The sequence below is a fragment of the Nesoenas mayeri genome (genome assembly GCF_963082525.1).
Source record: "Nesoenas mayeri genome assembly, chromosome: 1".
Lineage (NCBI taxonomy): Eukaryota > Metazoa > Chordata > Aves > Columbiformes > Columbidae > Nesoenas > Nesoenas mayeri.
Window position 1 is genome coordinate 63,944,774 of NC_137541.1, and position 21,454 is coordinate 63,966,227.

Consider the following 21,454-nt stretch of genomic DNA (forward strand, 5'->3'; position numbering starts at 1 on the left):
TGTTATGTTGTCACTGCTGTAACTTGTACTTGTTCAAGCTTTATATTTGCAGTTTCACATCATTTGCAGAATTTATGCCTTAGTGAATAACTGGTGAAGATGTGGTAGTCTGTAAAAATTATCACATGAGGACAACCAAAGGACAATGAGCTTTGTGTTGGGTTAGGCTGTCTATCAGAAGTTTGGGTTCTGGTTAAGTTTCGGCATACTTAAGAATTACTCAAAAGGCTTTGATGTCCAGCCATAAGGGTATGTGAGGATCTGGAAAATACTCCCCTGGCAGCAGCAGTCACCACTGTAGCAATATCTTTATTCTATGAGTCTCAATAGAAATCAAAGTACAAAAATGATATGACAAAATGGACTGTATACTGTATTCCTGTGAATACACGTACCCATGTCAGCTTTCTTTGTGAACCTCAGTTTCTATGCTTAAGTGTCAACTGACTATCTTGTTTTTTTAATCTTAAAAGAAACAATCTTGCAGTATCATTTGTTTCTCTGAAAGTACTTCCAGCACTAGATATGCAAGTTTATTCTTGAGTTGTTTATTGATCTCTGATAGTGTTTGTGAGTAGAGTGGAAAAGGGTATGACATATGATATGACAAAGTTTTATTTGGAGAAAACGATAAAGCTTGCCTAGTCACGCAAAGGTTGTATTTACATTGACTTAACTTTCCTGAGGTGTCCTTTGCTGCAATAGTGGAAACACCAGCATAGGCGTAAGATAGAGTGCTCTGACTTTACTATCTCTTCTCCTATAAATGATTATGTTTATAGAAATGTTAGCATTATTTGATCTTATATGATATTTCCATTGTACTCTGTGGAGCAGTACTGGTGGAACTCATACATGTGATTAAAATCAACTTCACTGGCAAAGTATTTAATATAAATACAGTGTTTCTAATAAAAGAACTGTCCTTAAGGAAAGAAGAAACAACACTCTACCAAAACGATCAAGGTGAAATAACTTTTTCTTCATATTTGATCTGGAAATTTTGAGTGCTCTGGAGATTGGAGATTTTAGAGTGCTCTGACATTACTGCTGCCTGTGCTACTCTAAATGATGATGGTTGTAGAAGAAAATAAATGGATAGAATGAGAGAGGGAGAAGCCTTCAGAAATATTGCTGTTCTCCAGGTGCTTATGTATCTTGGAGAGTACACTTTGGCATCTCTTATTAAAACAAAGGTTGCAAACAGGCAGTGTACTTGCCTGCTTCTCCAAACTTTTCAGTGCTCTGTGATACGCTTGAATTTCAGGTTGCGGTTACTGCTTTAACCTGTCAGTGGCAGAGCATGTCAGGTAACAATAAAAAGACCAATCTGAAATATCATCTGATGTTGCCAAGAGCACTTACCTAGGAGCTGTGGGATGCTTGGAAGCTCCAGTAAAAATATCTATTTCCTCCTAGGACTGTAAAGTTACTTGAATGCTGGTTGTTTTGCAGTGTTTGATAATTGGGGCTGGACCCTGTGGCCTTCGTACAGCCATCGACCTTTCGTTCCTGGGAGCCAAGGTGGTGGTCATAGAGAAGAGGGATGCCTTTTCCCGCAACAATGTGCTGCATTTGTGGCCGTTCACCATACATGACTTGAGGGGTCTGGGCGCCAAAAAGTTCTACGGCAAATTCTGTGCAGGATCCATAGACCATATCAGTAAGTACAACTGCTGCTGGACACAGCACCGCTTGTTCTTCACAGAGGAAAGGTGGGTGAGGATGTGGGGTAACTCATTAAAATTCAGCCTACACCAGTCACTGCTCTTGAGTCCATACGGTGCAATTCAGCCACACCTTTGCATAGCGCATTTTGGGGTACACCTAGATAAGAAATACATCGTGCTATGAAATTATCGCGCATACAATATGTATCTATCATCTGTTACACCTATTACTTTCCAAGGCATATCTTTTTCCTGCACTAAAAAGTGCATTTAAGGTTCAAAGCTTTTTTTTTTTTTGAATTTTCCTATTTTTACTGTTACATTCCTGCAGCTGCCACATTATTCTCTTTCTGTTGTGCATTGTAAGCGAATTTTAGAAAAAAAATACTTACTGCATGCTTTTAAACATTCTTGTGAATTTTGATCTGGAAACAGGAGGAGCAATTTGGCTTCATTAATTTTTGGAAGAGCAGTGAAGATATTTTCAAGAATACTGTCAGCCTATGAATAAGTTTTGATTAGCTAGTGTTTTACATATTTAAATTAGAGAATAATTTGAATGGTTCTTAAATCAGTCTCCTTTGAAAGCTGAAGGCTTTGATGAGGCAGGAGTTATTTTGCAGATTTTCTTTTTTTTTCAAAAATTTACTGGATATGGCACAACCAGATTATTTTGCCCACCAGTCTGTGTTCTCCACTGGGCATAAGTCGGAAGTATAATGGGCACAAACATAGATAACATTTGGCTTCTTGTCCAAAAGTAAAAACTGGTTTTTGTGTGGTTTTTTGTTTGTTTTTCGTTTTTCTTGGCAGTGAATGGTAAAACTGGAAGATTTTTGGAACTTCAGTCTTGCAGATTGCTTTTTCCCTTCCAATCTCTCATCATTTTAATTCTTCCAGTACTTTATGCATGTTATCTTCTGTATCTCAGCACAGCTGAAATCTAGTGCTTATGTGGAGCACTTTTTCATTTCAGTATGTGAAATATGACAGTAAGTTGTCTTCCTTCAAATTAATAGAGTTTGCATGCTGTCATTTTCCTACCCGCTACCTACGTTAACTGAAGAGGAAGGAGGTGGTGAGGAACTCACTGTGCCCAAAGGCATTAAGATGAAGTTGCAGTTCAGTATTACACTGGGACTGATCAAATGGTCAGCTGCCATCTATGACAAAAGTGCAGTCCTGCTTGTGCACTCCTCCCTCCTTCTCCTGCAGTGTATGTTCTGGGTGTTACCCTTGTTGCTGCTTTGGGGACTGAAACATTAAAAAAAAACAAAACAACTTTTTATTCTTTGAAAATGGCTGGCGTTTCAGCTATATAGAAGTTCCTCAGCATTCCATGATATTGCACACCAGTGGTGACTGGATGAAGTGCTGGGAACACAGTGGGAAAAAGAAGGTAGCAGCTGGCCTTTAAATCAGTTTGTCAGTAATGTCACACAGATGTGTGCACTTGTGCTCTTTTTGTTTTATTTCTTTATCATCTGCTTTTTTTGTAGGTATCCGTCAGCTCCAGCTTATCCTTTTGAAGGTTGCCTTGATCTTGGGAATAGAGATCCATGTCAATGTGGAATTTCAGGGGCTTGTTTACCCTCCAGAAGATCAGGAGAATGAAAGCAAGTAGCATTGAGACGGTAGTAGAAAAAGGGGAAGTTGTGGTAGGATACAGAGACTCCTGGTCCTTAACCCTGCTTATGACTCTAGGCCCTTTCCTCATGCTTCATTAATGAGAGTAATTATTAATACACTTTTTGAATTTTTAATAGGGTTTATTCTTTCTAGTGAAAAATCCATGTTAGTTACTATATAAAACAGGATCACCTGAAGTGCCACACAGAAATAGACCAAGACACAGTAGATCGTAATTGCTCCTAAAATATTTAAGCCTATTACACTTAGAAGATATCTTTTTAAAACAACCCCATTCTTTGCATTCACTAAGGATATTTGTACCAGTGCCTGATCCTTGTTAGGCTTTTTGTATCTTTGTGAAACCTCTTCTCTGATCGCCGTGGTAGATGGTGGCTTACTTGTTTTTTGGCATCCCATTAGTTGAGTAGATAGTAGAGAAGGTATAAAGGTTGGAGTGATCCTTAAAGATGTAGTGGTCAGGGGGGTTTATCAGAGCCATCTCTGCCTCTGATTCACACCGAGCCTTGTCAACAGTATAGCTGTCCTGCAGTGTATCTTTCTTGGCCGTGTGAGGAAGGAACTGTAGATAGTTAGAAGTGGTTTTATGTATTTGTTCTGTTATCACCACAGTTTATATTGTCATTAACTCTGAGTTTATCAACAGGAATAGGTTGGCGTGCATTGGTCCACCCAAAAACCCATCCAGTATCTGAGTATGAGTTTGAAGTAATCATTGGAGGAGATGGCAGGAGGAACACCCTAGAAGGTAACAATGTATCCATAACTGACTTTCAAATAGAACTTATTCTTAAATTAGTTAGAATAAAAATGGCCTTCAACATCCCAATCAAAATCTGGAAGGACATTTGACTAGTGAAAGGGTAATTAAAAGTCCATATAAAAATGCATTTGTATCAAAGACACGTGGGTTGTCTTTTTCTCCTTCTTATGCACTAGCAATGACATTGAATGTTTCGCCCTGGATAATTTTTCCTGCGTTTTTTCTTTAGTTGAATACTGTTGTAGCTCATACTTTTGGGAGCAGGAATTGAAGGGGTGAATATTATTCTGTGCAGTAGAGAATTCTGTCGTAATATTTTTGATTCAAGTTGCAGATTTTGGAAGAGGTAAGAAAGAGAGGGAAGCTTTTTCCCTAAATCAGGGCTTTCCTTTTTTTGATGAAGCAATCATTGCTTTCTCTGTGAAGGAGTTTGTAATTCGTCAGATCCATTCCTTCTTTTTGTTTTCCTGGAGCACCTGTCTATGGCATGTTGAGCCTTCTCTGAAGGTATACTGCATTTTTCAGTGTTACTACTTTTTGCTTCCTATAGGGTTTCGCCGAAAAGAGTTCCGTGGTAAACTAGCAATTGCTATCACAGCAAACTTTATCAATCGCAACACCACAGCTGAAGCCAAAGTAGAAGAGATCAGCGGTGTGGCCTTCATATTCAACCAGAAGTTCTTCCAGGATCTACGAGAAGCCACAGGTTTGACAGCAATTGCCAGATTTCCAGTGAAAACTCTTTGTCTTTATTATTACAACTTCATAACTCAGGAATCATGTTTAGTCAATAAATGAACATCTTGTGCAGGGAAGTCAGTCATTGAGATCTCTCTTTGAAGTCTGACTTCCTCATTTTTACAGCTGTTCTATACAGCTGTACAAAGCAGATGTGTATCATTCAGATGTGTGTCATTTTTGTTCAGAAGTGGAGAACGTATGTCCCTGAAGGTTTTCAGGAAATCTGAGCCCTAAATAGGAAAAGTCTGAATCCTGAGTTCAGCTTCCTGCATTCCACATTGGAAAGCAAACCTTAGAGCAATGACAAATATGTTTTTTAAAAGAGGTAGCTATATGCAGATGAAATGTGCTGTTTGCCATTTTGTTGAAGATTCGTATTTTAAAGTCATCAAAAGCACGAGGGAAAGCTGCTTAGCGTGCTCTCTAAGGCTTTCTAACTGCATAGTTTGTTTGCTTTCCTTCCGATAGAGCTCTTGTGTTATACATAACTTGTTCCTTCACTGCCATGTCTTTTGTTCTGTCACAAGGTATTGACTTGGAGAACATTGTCTACTACAAAGATGATACACACTACTTCGTCATGACAGCCAAAAAACAGAGCTTGTTGGAAAAAGGAGTGATACGGCATGTGGGTATTAAGTTTTCCTATATTCTCTATAAAATAAGATTTTGGGGACAATTTGCTTTCAGGAGGCTGAAAGAAGGGAAATAGGCTCTTCTTCCACCATGTAATGTTTTCATACAGATGTATTTTAGAACACAAATATATGTGGTTAATGCATCTCTGCAATATTTTGAGCCATCAGAAGACCTATCTTCTCCAAATTCGTATCCCTTTGTGGACTTGGGGATTTCATTCATTTTAAGATAAAATATACTTAAAGAGCATCTGGTAGTTTAGTTGAGCTTCCCTCATTTTATGGGAATGAAGAAGCAGGGAGTGAAGAAAGTATTGGAAATTTACCTAAATCTAATTCTGACAGAAGCTGATTTCAAAGTAGTTTAGCCACAAATGAATAAATAATGTTTAAGATCTTGTGCCTTCTGTCTGAAGTGCGTGAAAAGAAGTGCTGAGAAGTGTCATAGCCCTTTCACAGTCAGAGATGCTAGCAGGACTGATTACTGTGTGCAATAAAAGATGTACAGATTCTCTCTTGGAAGCATAAACACAGATAAGAGTGAAAGAAATTAGAGGTCGAATGTGTATCAGTGGATTTGGAGGAGTTTTAATGCCAACTGTTGTAATACCAGTCTTAAACTTGGGGATTTGAGTATTTCGCTTTTACTTTTCTCTTTTGGACAGGATTACGCTGACACAGAGTTATTACTGTCACGGGAGAATGTGGACCAGGAGGCTCTGCTAAACTATGCCAGAGAAGCAGCTGATTTCTCCACTAATCAGCAGCTGCCATCGTTGGACTTTGCCATCAATCACTATGGTCAGCCAGATGTGGCCATGTTTGACTTCACGTGCATGTACGCATCGGAGAACGCAGCCCTGGTGCGAGAGCAGAATGGCCACCAGTTACTCGTGGCGCTGGTTGGGGACAGTCTCTTAGAGGTTTGTGTTTTAAACCTGTCAAGTGTAAACAGTGGATTGAAGCACAAGCCACTGCACCCATTACTGAGATAAGCACGGCCTATAAGAGAGTTACTATAAGGCAAGCTGATGTTTATTATGCAATAAAGTGTAAGGTTTGAAGAAAGGGTAGGAGTGTTGGGAAAACAGAATATTTAGGATGGTAACGATCTTGCTTAGGAAAATTTGTGCAGAGATTTTTCTGAAGCTACGTCTGCTTCTTATTGGGACAGTTAGACTCTCTACAGAACCTACTGTAGGCCTGTTAATAACTAGCATTTTGTAGTTGGTTAAAAAGTATGATCTTGAAGAGAAGCTGTTAAAGCACTCCAGGCTATGAATTGTTGTTGGCAGTAGAGGAACATTGGCTTTGTGGAAGCTCATTCACCATACATCTGGCTTCCTCTGGTACAGCGAGAGTAGAGCTTTAAGCTAATTACTGAGCTATAATTTCCGAGCAGATTACCATCTGAACATATTCTTGATATTTGTTTAAAATTTTCCCTAACTGATGCTTTTATTTTCTCTGCTTTTTTTTGTAAACCGTAATATTAGCCATTTTGGCCAATGGGAACTGGAATAGCCAGGGGATTTTTGGCTGCTATGGACTCTGCTTGGATGGTACGAAGTTGGTCGCTCGGAGCTAGTCCTTTGGAAGTTCTTGCGGAGAGGTAATAGAGAAAATGAATACACTTTCAGTTCTAATCTAATCCTCTGACTTCTCATAATTCATTCCAGTTTCTTCTAGGATGAATGTGTGGACAGAATGGGAGATACAGATTCTCACTGTTTTTAGAGAATGCTTGTGGGTATAGTTTAATTGAAGAAAAAATTCCTTAAGGGCCTGATAAGCTGAAGTACATTTATAGAGGAGTAAAAGATATTGCAACTGTTCTTGGTCCCAGTTTCAAAAGCAGATTAGATTAAGATTCTTTTTTTGGTGCTTATTGGTATTACATGGAGAAAGTGAGCCTGACTGGCTGTCACCAGCCTTGCAGTAGCAAACCAGATGAAATTGTAGGTGCCTGAAAAGTACCAGAAACAAAAATTCTTATCATCACCTGTTATCTTGCAAACATATTTTATTATATTCTTCCAAGGAAGCTGTGACCTGCTTTTATTTCTTTCTCTCCTAAATTGGTCACTTGGTTTCATACAAGGCAAACAACATCTGTTGTTTCCTTGGAGTATTGAGTTCTTGATGTTTTTATTGTGTTTGGTTGAGTGTTGTTTTGGTGCCTCAAGGTGATCTCTTAAGAGATCAGAACATGGGTAATTAAAAGATGGGGTAAATAAAAGCAACAGCTAATAGAACCTCTTTTAAACTTAAGCAAATGCAGCTTGTGACCATCAGGAACCACTGTATATTTTTAAAAATGGTATAAATGGCAGAACAGATATTTGAAATTCCATTTATTTGAAAAGTGTTGAGGATAATAATGTTACAGTTGGAACCAGACTTCCATCACCTTTCCATTAGACATTTGCAGACAGCAGCAAGATCTTCCCTGAGCCTTCTGTTCCGCACACTGAACAAACCCAGTTCCCTTGGCCTCTCCTCACAGGGCACGTGCACCAGTCCCCTTGGTGGCACTCTTCCTGAGTCACTCCAGTGTCTCAGTGTCTTTACTGTACTGGGGAACCCTTTCAGTGACATTTAGTGTGTGATTTTTCTTCCTTTTGAAATCTGGAGTTATACTGAATTGCAGATTTTAATATATTTAGACTGAATTTTAGCTATTCAGTGTCTGAAGTGGTTAGATTTCTGATCTGAATGTTTATTTCTCCAGGATAGATGCATCTTTAAAAGAAAACAAAAAAACACAACAGAAAACGAAACCACCACAAAACCAACAAAATCTAAAACAGACCTCAAAGCTCTTTCCTAATATATGTATCTTTTTTTTAAATTTTCCCAAGGGAAAGTATTTATAGGCTGCTGCCTCAAACCACCCCTGAGAATGTGAGTAAAAACTTCAGCCATTACAGCATTGATCCCGCCACCCGGTATCCCAATATCAACGTCAACTTCTTGCGGCCACAACAGGTAACTGGACAAATGGTGCTTCTGAATGCTTGTAATCTGCATTATCTTTCCTTAGGTGAAGCTGTGCTAATATTTGTGAACAGATAGTGATCTGATGTGACAGTATAACATGGAAGCAGTGAAAAGCAGCTACATCAGACAAGAATAGACCTCCATACTTTAGCAAATTCCTTTTTAGAAATTTTTTATTTTGATGGTTTTAACCATGCTGTAATGATACATGAAATTTATGCATTAGTGTGTGTGTATGTGTGCATTTTCCTTGTAATAATCCAGTATAGCAGCTTGTCATTACAGTTTGGTGGATCCACTGTGCAGCAGCTGTCAGCTAGACTGGTCAGCACTGACAAGCTGATCCTTCTTGTTCTGGGGTTCTTGGGGTGGAGATTTCTTCTATGTCAGTGTACTTGTCTTCTCTCTTGTGCCTTGTGATGGCTTTTTCATGTCCTGCATCTCTTTCTGTGTGGATCTGGAGTCCATGGCTTGTTGGTAATTTTTAATTGTTTTGTGTTATTTTAGGTACGCCACTTGTATAATACAGGAGACTTGAAAGACATTCACCTGGAAATGGAGAACTTTGTGAACTCCAGGACACCAAAGCTGACTCGGAATGGTAAGCCTGGCTACTGTTCTGTTCTTTTTGGAGTTCTGGAGCTGGATCAGTGCAGGAAGCAGTTATAGGGCTGTAGAGTAGTGTTTAATCAGCATATTTTGGTTTAGAAAATGTATGCAGCAATTGTCAACAGTCTGATTTTCAAGTTTTTCGAGTTTTAATTAACATGTAAATATATTTTTGTTTGCCTAATGTCTCTTGCTTTATAACGCTGTTAAATTTCTAAGCATATTTGCTTATACAAGCATTTCTTTTCCTCCTTTATTCTGTAAAAAGGTCCTTACTGAAAAGGCAGAAGCCCAGCCTGAGTTCACTCTAACAGTAAACTCGGAATTCTTTCAAACGTAACAGAAGTTATCTCTTGTCCAGTCTTTCACTCCATGCTTCCCTTTAATCTCATCTCTTAGCTCAACCAAATGATACCTCACTTTACTTGCATTACTCTGAAAGTTGGATGCCTTGTGATAAGCATTTCAGTGTCTGTCTACTTGTCTTGTACCCTGAGGGGTATGTTGAACTTTTCCTTTTGCACACCTTGCCTTTGGATGTCCAGATAGTGTTTGGGGACTCTCAGAATGGCACTTTGATGCTAAGCTTCCCTTTCACTGCTGAATAGCGATGTGGTCTTTTGATTTGTTCTTTGCCCTGCAACTGTGTCCCTTTAGGCAGTAATCTCGTCAGATCTTGCAGTAAGGCAAGGTCAAAACAGGTCAATGCTTTTAAGGGAAAGCTTTCAAGAGAAAAGAAAAAGTTGCAGAAGTACATTTGTAATTCTTCCGTTAGAAGAAATAGTGTATCTGGGCTTTAGAGAGTATTGTGCTACTGTATATCCTTTTGATCATATCTAGCAACCCTTTGCAACTGTTTTATAATTCCTGGGATTCTTATACAAGAGCTAGAGTGAAAAGCCTGGCAAGTTATAGCTTAGATAATTACTTTCTAACAAATTAAAAATCCTTTCTTGGATCTAAAATAGATACGATAGTATTTTTTTAAAAAAATCTGTCCTGTATTGCCTATAGTAGAAGGAGCTTGTTGTTTCTGTGAAGGTTTTATTTGTTCATTTGTGGTTTTTATGTTGTATTTAAAATTGTGAAACAGAAGTTGTGCATTTCTACTTAAACCCATGATTTTTTACAGAGTCTGTAGCTCGCTCTAGTAAATTGCTCAGCTGGTGCCAGAGGCAGACTGATGGGTATGCTGGTGTTAATGTGACAGATCTCACAATGTCATGGAAAAGCGGCCTAGCTTTGTGTGCCATTATCCACAGATACCGTCCAGACTTAATGTGAGTAACTGGCTGTATTGAATAACTGGGAAGAGTAGAACGTTATTGATATTTGGAACTAATAGTATGGAGACTGAGGCAATACATTTGTGACTTATGGAGAAATGAATTTAAATGAATTCAATTAAACTTGTTAGAAGCTAATGTGTGGTGATTCACTAGTGGAGTGGAAGGTCATAATAGCTTGATGAATATGATGTTAAATGTGTTGTCATTTTGCCTTCTGGATGATTTGACAGAATTAAGCTTCAAATTGGTACTGACTGGAAAGCATTATTGACTGGCAGCTTTTTTCTTTGTGAAGTTAGTCAGGAATAGTTCATAGCTTCAATTAAATTTCTTGTGACTGAGTCTCTACACAGCCCTTTATAAATCTTCAGTTTAACAGTATGTATTTTTAAAGACTTTTAGGTTGTTCTTTTTAAAAGTAGTGACCCACAGTCTAAATAGGGACATTGCTACTGTTTGTATACTGACATGCTGATTGGATAAATGGGAGAAGCATCCTCCTGCATGATATATCCAGTAAAACAGTCCTCACATTCTAGAATGGGAAAACACTGACTGAAAGAAGTAACAGGAGCAAAGACTCTGGTACTTTAATTGAAATCTGAAGTGGCTTCAACTTCCCAGAGGGACGTTAGAAAACATAAATGCTAGAGCTGTGTTTAATGACATAATCCAATGTAAAGCATGCTGAAAAATTGCTTGGTTATTCCCTTCCATTTGCACTGAATTACTTCTCTGTTAATGTACTCGAGTTAACCTGAGCTACTCTGTTTTATAGTTATATAGCTTGTAGAGAGTTCAGGTAGCTTTTTGAATGGTTTATATAACTCTATACAAGCTGTAGCTTTTTATGTAATTCTACAAGTCTTGGAAAAAGCTAACAGAACTAAAATATGGATCAGTCAGGAAAAAAGGGGACAAAAGTGAAGACTTAATTTAGTTTCAAGCGCACAAAAGATTTTATGTAGGGGAAAATCATACAGTCTTCCAGAAAAGGAGGAATTGATGATATATTTCATAGGATAATACTGTTTTTAAGAAGAAAAGTCTGGGTTTGGAAGAGTAGCAGAAAATGAAAAAAGAATATGTTTGAGCCAAAGTTTACCATAATTAAGTACATCAACCCTGCAATACGAAAAGGTTGCTGGCAAATTTGGCAGATTTCAGAGAAAAAAAAAAGATGTATCTATGAGTTCTCTCAGAAGAACAGTTTCTACTTGATTCAGTGCATGCTGTTTTGCTGCCTTTTGCAGAGACTTTGATTCTTTGGATGAGCACAATGTGGAGAAGAATAACCAGCTGGCCTTTGACATCGCTGAAAAAGAGTTTGGAATATGTCCTATTATGACTGGAAAGGAAATGGCATCTGTCGGAGAGCCAGATAAACTGTCGATGGTGATGTACCTCACACAGTTCTATGAGATGTTCAAAGACACCATCCCCTCTAGTGGTAAGGACTTTGGGGCAGGTCCCTCAGATTTAACGACAGCTTCAAGGTGCATGTGTGTGCTTCAGTTATCTTCATGCTGCTTCTACATAAGCTCACTCACAAATTTTACATTACAAAAGTTGACTTCTTACTGGTGCTGATAAAGACCATATTAGCAACATCAGGAGCAAGAAAATAAATTAATACAGAATAATGTCCTCAAAAATTCTAGGCTCTTGGCTAATGTGAGATGCCTTGCTGGTAGTTTTTTAGTAGGTAATTCCGAAACACTGGCCAAGTTTTATATCTGTTTACTATCCGTGAATGGTGAGAGTAGCTTCAGGCCAATGAGGAATGAAAGTTCTTTAATAAGAACTGGAAGATGTAATTGTCTAACAGAAATCAATATGATCTACTTTAAATATTAATAGTGTTGTTATAGCTGTTTCTTTGTTATTGATGATTTTAATTCAAGTCTACCATTCTGGTGGGAAAAAATGTGTTTAATAGCCTTTTAAAAATATAATGTGTATCAGGTATTATTTCCAAAACTCTGAACGCTTTTTAAGAGTACTGATGATCATGATGCTCTTTAAATGTGAAAGTAAACAGAGTAAACAAACACAGTATTTATTCTAAATGGTTATATATCCTAAAAGGAGAAATTATTTTGGCAAAATAAAAAAGCAGAGTAGCTGAGAAAGGTATTAATTCTGACTGTTAACAATCATTTTGTATGGAGAATTTAAGAGAAAGTGTGTTATCTTTAAAAAAAAAATCAGTGAGTCCTTCAGTTGTGTATTTCATAATAGCACCAAAGAGGTAATTCTTGACATTCTCTTGTCCTACCTATTTTTGCTAACAGATAGTCTGGACCTGAATGCAGAAGAAAAAGCTGCCCTGATTGCCAGTACCAAATCGCCCATCTCTTTTCTCAGTAAACTGGGACAAAGCATCTCTCGGAAACGTACTCCAAAGGTATTGAAACTGCAGTCCTGATAATGCTTGTGTCTGTTGGGCTGCTGTCCCAAGTAGGTGGCACTAAAAATGTACGTGTAAGGGTGTATCTGCTGTGTGTTTACAAAAAACCATGCATTTGTTAGCCCTTGGCATGGGACAATGCATGACGTTTATAAATGTAATATGTACTCTCAATTGGTGGTATATTTCAGTCTTAAGATTCTAGCCTTGTGGTAGTATTTGGAGGTATATTTTGTATTGGAACATAATGGGTTGCTTGGATCCCAGTGAGCTGAAAGTGCTGAACAATTTTCAGTTTGAAGAGAAGAGTCCCCTTAAACAAATGGCAAATCAGCCCAGAGAAGTAATCAGTTGTGTTAAAAGCTTATTTAAGTACACCGATGACATTTATCTCGGGCCAGAAAGGTATGAGGATCCTTATCTTTGTTTGGTTTTTTTTTTTCCTCCTCCTTCCATTTTCAGGACAAAAAAGAAAAGGAATTGGATGGTGCAGGGAAGAGGAGAAAAACCAGCCAATCTGAGGATGTAAGTATTACAGTGAAGAAGGTGTCAGGGAGGAAAACATGTGATTGGTTCCTTGTTCCAACTTCAGTTCTTTCATTTTCTATATCTAGAGAAGGTTTATACAACATTTTTTAAGATAAAAATTAATTGTTCTTCAGGGGTTATGCTTTCCTGTAGCTATAGTACAAATATTTTACTGATGCTTATGAAAGAATAGTACACAAAAACTGAAATGTTGCAGTTCCCTCATAATCTATTTTTATTGCAGTTTGCTTTGATCTGATGAGAACACTAAGAATAAAGTTTTCATTTCGTAAAGTCGTGCAGTATAGTCAGCATTTTTTTTCATATTTAAACTTCAGCTTTGATTAGTGCAAAAAGCATACAATTCTAGTATGGCCCATGAGACAGTCCTTCACTTGAAATGTTTATAGCCAAATAGTTACAAGTGAGTTAAAATCTAGTGCTTTGAGTTGTCAGTGAAGGTTTGAAGATAGGCTTTTCCTTTGTGTCTGTGGATTCATGGGAGTGTTTCACCTGTGGTCTCTTTGGTAGGTAAGTGCATCAAATAAGGTTGAAAAGATAAGTGAAGTTTAACAGAACTTTTGATGACATGCCAAAGAAATTAAAACATGAGCTTTCAAGTGCAGGCTGATAGGTTTGTTTTCTACAGTGCTAGAGTTATCATACCAAAGGGGTAGAGGGGAAAAGATGATCTGATTGAATTGTGTTAAGTTTTGATATCGGTGATTGTTAGGAGGACGTGCCACGAAGCTACAGAGAAGAAAGGCCCACACTGGTGAGCGCCCTGACAGAGAGGAGAATTGATGCTGCCATTGGGAATCAGAACAAAGTTAAGTCTATGGCAACCCAGCTACTGGCCAAGTTTGAGGAGAATGCACCAGTGCAGTCCTCAAGCTTACGAAGACAGGTAGGAGATGGGTAATAAAACACTTTATTTTGGAATTATGGAGGAAAATAATGAATAATAACATGTATTCCATGAAACTGGATGCTAGTGGTGCTCTTCAACTTCAAAGGCTCTCCTAGGGAAGAGTAAAGCTTACTCAAAAGAGAAAAATTTTCAATTTAGGAATATGGAATAGAGAAGAACTTCCTAATAGAAGTATATTTCCCTGTTACTGCCTGTATTATGGTACGTAAACCCTTTCAAAAACATCTCACCAGCAATTTGGTTTCTTTTATAACTACCATTGCTGTTGAAAAGCTTTCCAGGAACATCCCATTTCTAATTTTTAAGAACGATCATTTAATTTCTGATTTGAATGTTTTCAGGTTATATCTGTTTGTTCTTGTGAACTGTGGTTACATAATGTGTGTGTGTCTAAGCACAGCAGATAAATTCCTGGGAGTTTCTTCACAATTGCAATATTTGTGTCATTCCAAATGAGGCTTCCTGATGCCTGCTGGTTATTCAAGGTGGTATCTGAACTACTGCAGCTGCAGGGTAGTTGTCTTTGAAGTTCGACTGGGTCACTTCAGGCTGCTGCTGGCAGTGCCATGTCAACAGTATAAGGCTCAGGATGGTTTAAGTGACTGAGTTCTTGGTCTGCTGCATAGCCTGTTCTCATAGCTTATGACAAGCTCTGTGCTGCTGTGGCCAGATTGTGAGTGGAACCTGACCTAACTGCATTAAAGCTAGGTCAAATATGTCTATGCTATGCTACATATCAGTGTCGTAGTATAACATAATCTCAAAATGGTAACATTTATCCCACTCTTTAACAGTCAAAAGTTTCCTCAGCCGCTACATATTGACTGGAATAACCAGGGTGATTTGAGGAAATAGTGAAAATAAATAGAAGATTTGAAAATATGCATAGTTTTCCATTTTTTTGTTGTGTTTTTTTGGTTGGTTCTCCCCCCACCCCGTTTTATATTTTACTTGCTAAATGAATTATCCCCTACCCCATTGTTTTTCCTTAAATGTTTGTCTGTCTTATTCTGTATCACATTTCTTTGGCTTTCTTTGAGTGTCCTTTACTATTTTATCTTTCCTCCTTGGTCCCACTTTCCCTACAACCTGCATGCAGCAACCTGTCCTGCCTTATCAAGAACGTGTTCACAACCAACCATCCAGCAGACGAGAGCAGGGCCGTCCCATACCCCAGTGGAAACAGGTAAAGAAACTGATTATAAATACGATGCATTGCCTGCACCCAACACCAGCTATCACTGTCCTGTTTCTAAACCAGTGCTTTTCCAACACCTCGTGTGAATCCATTATTTTAAATAATTTAATTTTTAATTAATAAAATCAACATCTTCCTCTAGTAACGATGCGCGGTTTAATGTTTCGAAAGGACTTGGTCAAATTTTCCCTACCCTTTTACACTAGTTTCAACTTCCCAGGGTGTCAGTGGATGTTTTAGCAGAAACCTTCCCTACAGAGTTTCTAGATTTTTCTGTTATAAAGAAATGGAAAATATGTAAGCAATTATTGCAACCAATGAGGTTAAAGGTGTCATACCATCTATGGTATTAAAGCTCTGTCTTGGTATAAATAGTAAAATTGGTTATCAATTTTGCTATTCACACGTGAAATTTTATGTGTTCTTCAGTTACAGGAGACTTTACTGTGGTTTCCTTCTCTCTACGAGAAATGTAGCTTTCCTTGCCAACTTCTCACATTCATTGCATTACAGATTCCTGTATTACTGTGAATTTAGTAAATTTTAGGTTTTCTGCCACAGAGGGCTTCAGAATAGGGATCAACAGCAGAAAAATCAGCAGGTATCAAATTTTATTTCCTCTTGTGTGTTTTGGCCCATTGTCATTGCCAGTGTTTTTCTTTCAACCATGCACTTTCAAAAGCTATGCCTTGTGACAGACAGGCAGATAGGGATACTTATCTCACTGGCTTCCTCTGCTTCTACTGTTTCCCTGTGCAAATGGCCTCCTCAAGTTTCTGAAAGTGCTGAGTTATATTTTTCTGGCAGTCATAATTTGGAGAAACATCTCTTTCTTTCTGGTTGCAGTTTAATCAGACCATACCTTGGAGTCAATAGGAAGAAGGTGACATTAGTTTGGAAATTAACTGTTCTGCATGATTATGGATTCACAATGATTTTCATGTTCAAGGCATTCAACACAATTAATGCTGCATGACATGACCAGTGCCATGACCTAGAAGATTTCTCTCCAAGGAAGAAGACCCAAGCCAGGGGAATTGTTGTTAGCAGGACTGTCAAGAGAGTCTAAAAATGTCAGCATGATGTTTAGGTTTCTTGACTCAGTGTTTGTTCTTCTACCTTCTCTCTCATTAAAGTCTTCTTTATAGGCTAATGAACACTTTCAGTTGTATACACAGCATCCATGATTAAGGCAAATTTCATTTCTAAAGAATACTTCTCAAGTAAAGGGAGGGAACCCAAAGAACTGATGCAGAAGAACATAATATGGCTGTACCATATTAAGTCAGTTGATGGGTACTGCTTATGTTACCCCACAAAAAGAAAAAAAAAAGAAAAATTGGATTGCATTGGTTGTCTTGCTCAGTTCAGAAGAATGAAGATTTGTGTTTGAGCACTCGGAAAAGGATCACATCCCTGCAGCCTTGAGATTTGTATTTGAACCTGCTATTGAAACTTCATGAAGGCTTTATAATTAAGCTTGTATGGTGAAACACAATAAGAACTTTTGTCATCCTTTTGTAATTGATCAAAACAAAGGACAAGATTTTGTTTCCTGCTTTTATGATGAGGATTTTCTCCTCACCATGGAGAAGTTTGTTGTTGTTGTTGTGTTTTTTCTTGTCTTTACCAACATTTTAAAAAAAGGGGAGAGGGGGAAGAGAAAAAAAATCCTTCTTGTCTCCCTTCACTTTGATAGCGTCTCCATGTTACCAGCAATGTAGGGCAGATCTTTGCAAAATCTTTATGTATCAGTTGTACTTTCAGAGGACTTATTTTATTGAACACTGACACTGATTGCCTTGTGTGGATGATTTCCCTCTCAAGATTACACCTGGAGATCTTTCCGTGATAGGCTTTACTGCATCAACAGAAGATGGTTGGTTCTTGGGCCCAGGTTTCCTGCTGGATTTGCAGTGCTTTTCATCTGACAGTTGAAATGGAGAAGAAGAAAACTGGGTCCCAAGGATGCAGGATATATACAGTAGGATCAAAGAAACAATTGATAATGGTCTCTATTCCAAAGGTTCTTCATTAGTTGTGTGCGGAAATGAAGAACATTATTCTGAACTGATCAGAGATCAGCTGAGGCAGGAATCCATCCACTGAGCCAAGCACCCAGCTTAGCCAAGGTTGGTCACAAGTCCATTCTGCAGGAAGTTGTTGCTGAAGCAGTGCTTCAGCTGACTGCTGAGACTTCTGTTTGCCTGCCACACAGAATCCAATAGGTGTGGGACTGTACCTTTCTATGGCACTGAATTGGCTTTTGACAGTGACACTGAGCACTCTACCTACAAAGCTGGTTCCTCAGCCACAAATTACCAACAGTGGAGTTTGTGCTGGCTACCAGTACACATTATTGGAGATGCTGTAAAGGATTAGCATTGTTCCTGACAAGCTCTTTAGGGAGGATATATGTTTACTAATAGTTTCATTAAGCTGTGGGAAAGGGTTCTCTTGTCTCACACACGTGTCAGAGTTCACGAGCAGAAACTTCTGTCAGTGACTGTGTGTAAGATGTATCACGTAGCAAATACTTTCTGCTGAAGAGTCCTTTGAAGAGTAGCAAAGCAGTTCCTAAGGGGACAAAGTAGTGACTTGTTTTTGACAGAAACCACAAGTTGCCTAATCTTCTTGCCAGTAGGCAGAATGAAGTTGAGATCCTGAGGGGTCTTTAGGGGAAGGGCAGTTTCTTTGTGACTGACAGTTTTGGTCCTGCATCTTGGCAACTGCGTGGCAGAGGAAAAGTATCTTGCAAAAGTGTAAGAGTGATTACAAGGGAGAAGCAACACAGTGGCAAGGGATGTGGTCTGGATTAGACCCCCAGTTTTGATGGAAAATTTACATCTGCCTTGGGCTGTTGCCTGCCAGTGTCTGTCAGATGGACTTCCTTATCGTGCTGGCTTATCGGTTTAAGCCTAGAATCTTGCATTACCTTGGAATTAAGAGTTATGAGGCCAGCAGTTTCAATGAGTTTGTGAGGCAGAATGTCTCTGTGTCTGTACAGGTGTGGTATGGGTGTCTTGCTATGACGGAATACCTAGAAAGAGTGAAAGCCTGGGAGAACCTGTTCTGAAGCAGTTTTTACTTATATCACAAGACCTTTAATGCTTTCTCTCTTGGAAAGGAAAACCTTCAAAAGATCAAGCAGGTTAAAAACTTCACCAATCTGCTGCTCACAGCATGCTGTGTGGCCTGCATTTTCCTCCTAAATTATATTATAAAGTTTGCTTTATTGAGCTACACTTCTAGAATGTTGACCTGTGTTGTCAAAATTGGGTTTGTGCTATAATGAGCATCCCAGCAGCAGCTAGTAATGCATGAAGATACTGTTAAGTGTATGTGCACATTGGAAATGTGTGTAATTTTTCTGTGATGGTACTGTCTACTAAAAAAGCTGGATTGTGTTTCATGGTGTGGTGGTTAATCTCCTTAAATGAATGCTTACTTGTACAAAAGCATCTTCCATGGTGTGTTCTATTGCTCTCCAAGCCATTTTGGGAAAGAGCATTTCATCAGGGATCATGAAGCCGCTGGAAAGCCATATGGTCTATCCAGAAAGAGGATCTGCCTGGAAGACGAGCCTTTTTAGCTGAATTTTGTACTGATTTTTCAGACTTCCATCTTATGGGAGTCTGGACTCCCACTTTCCGGAGTTCCACCTTCAACAGTTTTCTGCTACAGTTTCATAGGTCTCATAACAGCAACAAGATATAGGTGTAATACTTAAGCGTAAATCAATGATATGTACAAAGATGCTTGTAAGATGGAGATCACGTGTCTTTTGGTGCACACCTTTTCTGCCTCTGGAGATCTGATGCTTGTTCTTTTGAGATAGTTTCCTGAAGCGTGATCAAGGTGCAGCAGTGCAAACTCTTTTCAGTAATCTTGTTGGAACTGGGGTTTGTGAAGATATGCAATGACTAACTGAGTTGAAATCTCAACAGAAGAGGACTTACAGTGCAAATCATTTCTGCAAATATTGTTTTTTCTGCTTAATTTCTTGCTTAAATCTGTTGATGTATTTTTCCTCTTTCCTGTAGCCATCTTTGTATGCTCAGAAATGCATGCTACTGGAGGACTGAGCATGTACTTCATATACCTATATGATGCTATATTCTGAGACTCGCCATGGAAAAACATACAAGTTTGTGAAAATTTTGAAATTTGAAATGCAAACTCTGCCACGGTCAGACCAAAGTCCATGAACAGTTATAAATTAGTGACTTCACAGCTGAGCCTTTTGAAACAACATATAAATATTCCTCATCCACTCCAGTGCAAAATCATGTATTTTAGTTTAAGCCACTGTAACATCTGTTTGAAACAGAAGAGTTGGTGATTATTTTTTTTTTTCCCTCAAAGGGAAGAAAACACTGAAACAGATGTTAGTGCCAGCTCAGCTGTAGGAGCAGTAATGATCATCTGTAATATCATTAAAGAGAGTTTCTTTGGAGGCTATCTAACAGTGGCTCTGGATGCACAGCATTCTTTTTTTTCCGAGTGCAACAATTTCGAGATATGCTCTGGTGAGAACTCAAAAGAAAAGGAAAACTCAGGCAGAAGATACACTAGTAATCAAGAACTGGTGGAGAAAATATTGTATATAGTAAGGAGGCGGAGAACTAGAAAGGTGTGTTTTCTGGCATATTAAAATGAGGACATGTATGTGCATTGGGTAATATTTAGACTATTAGATACAGCCACATTTTGGCTATAAAACAGCTGTACGTCCATTCTCGTGGAATGGTGGAGTATGGTTTAACTGGCGTGAGATGGTTGAATATTTGTAAATTAGAGAGGAAGGATCTGAAGCTGAGAACAGACCAACCATGACTTGAGTTGTATTGTTGATGAAATGCAAGCAAGAGTCAGCAGGATGGATATTTTTAAACATCACAAGGCACAGCAATAAGTAGTTTTTCCTGATGCAAAGAGAGCAGTCCAGCTGTGCTATGGAGAGTTCCAAGTTGTACCTTTCGCTGATCGTAAGCCAGGAACTGTTGGTTTAGTTGATGATTGATACAAGTTCATTGGCTGCCCTTAGAAGTATCTGTTAAATGGACGTGTGATTATGGGGCTGTGGGTGAAAAACTTGGGTCTTTCAGCTTCAGAAGAAATGTGGCATTAGGTCATTCCTGAGAAGTGTGAGATCATGGTCTCTCAGTTTATGCATTCTGGCCTGTCTCACCAAAGCCAATGGTAATGTTATCAATTTTCTACCATTATTATGATTTTTTAATTCTTTTTCTGTTTTAAAAAAAGCTGAGGACTAAGGAACGTTGTCGGACCTGCCCCAAAAAAGTGATCATGCTCTCTTCTTACACTCCACCTCCCTCTCCACCGTATCCCAGGCAGCAGGTGATTCCCTCTGCATGCTCTGTCCCTCTCTCTTCATTACTGCTTGTACAAGTGACTAGATCAGTTATTGGATATCCCATTTACAAATGCATTTCCAATTTTCTTTTTTCAGATGGTGATAGGGCTTCTTCAGCCTATTAGGTTAGAAACACAGGTCAGCATATAGCTCACCAGAAGCATGATTATGATTTTTTATCTGATCCACTGGAGACCCTGAGATTTTAGTTCAGGGTAAATTGTAATTACAGTAGCTTTTCTCAGTTTTGATTTACAGCAAAATAGAAACAAAAAGATTGGAGGAATGCAGGGAAAGAAAATGCAACTTTTCTGCTTCTCTACTCTTCATTTAAACAGGTGTGACTAAAATTTTGCCCTTGTATACATGAAACTCTTCTAGGATTACTTGTATGAAGTGCTTTTTTTGAGTATTGTACTGGCCACAATGTCCATTGTGATCCTTCTGTTTCCTTCATATTCAGGCCTTTGTCTCACAAGAGTTTGTGTTCAGTCTGTCTGATTTTGTATTTGAAGCAGTGAGAGCTGTTCTGAACACAGTGTATAAATGTGCATCCAGATGTTCTTGCACATGTGTTGTCCTTGTAGTTGAATATTTCCTGAAATCCTTTAATATTTGTGTCTTCTTGTACGTGGTTATTGTGCTTACTT

At 38.5% G+C, this 21,454-nt stretch overlaps 1 protein-coding gene across 5 annotated transcripts in view; it reads left to right on the forward strand.

The window, feature by feature from the left end:
• The window catches only part of MICAL3 (microtubule associated monooxygenase, calponin and LIM domain containing 3), a 150,978-nt gene that overhangs the window by 45,380 nt on the left and 84,144 nt on the right, over window positions 1-21,454 (forward strand). For 2 of the 5 annotated variants that reach the window (XM_080346271.1, XM_080346273.1), the window contains exons 3-17: window positions 1,456-1,663; window positions 3,170-3,286; window positions 3,967-4,068; window positions 4,634-4,789; window positions 5,352-5,452; window positions 6,128-6,385; window positions 6,959-7,074; window positions 8,324-8,450; window positions 8,970-9,063; window positions 10,204-10,351; window positions 11,614-11,810; window positions 12,655-12,767; window positions 13,233-13,295; window positions 14,032-14,205; window positions 15,329-15,415. In XM_080346271.1, the coding sequence (XP_080202397.1) occupies window positions 1,456-1,663; window positions 3,170-3,286; window positions 3,967-4,068; window positions 4,634-4,789; window positions 5,352-5,452; window positions 6,128-6,385; window positions 6,959-7,074; window positions 8,324-8,450; window positions 8,970-9,063; window positions 10,204-10,351; window positions 11,614-11,810; window positions 12,655-12,767; window positions 13,233-13,295; window positions 14,032-14,205; window positions 15,329-15,415 (2,061 nt within the window). Of the gene's footprint in view, window positions 1-1,455; window positions 1,664-3,169; window positions 3,287-3,966; window positions 4,069-4,633; window positions 4,790-5,351; window positions 5,453-6,127; window positions 6,386-6,958; window positions 7,075-8,323; window positions 8,451-8,969; window positions 9,064-10,203; window positions 10,352-11,613; window positions 11,811-12,654; window positions 12,768-13,232; window positions 13,296-14,031; window positions 14,206-15,328; window positions 15,416-20,692; window positions 20,789-21,454 lie in introns of all 5 variants that reach the window. The other 3 variants (XM_080346275.1, XM_080346272.1, XM_080346274.1) reach the window with 3 other exon arrangements.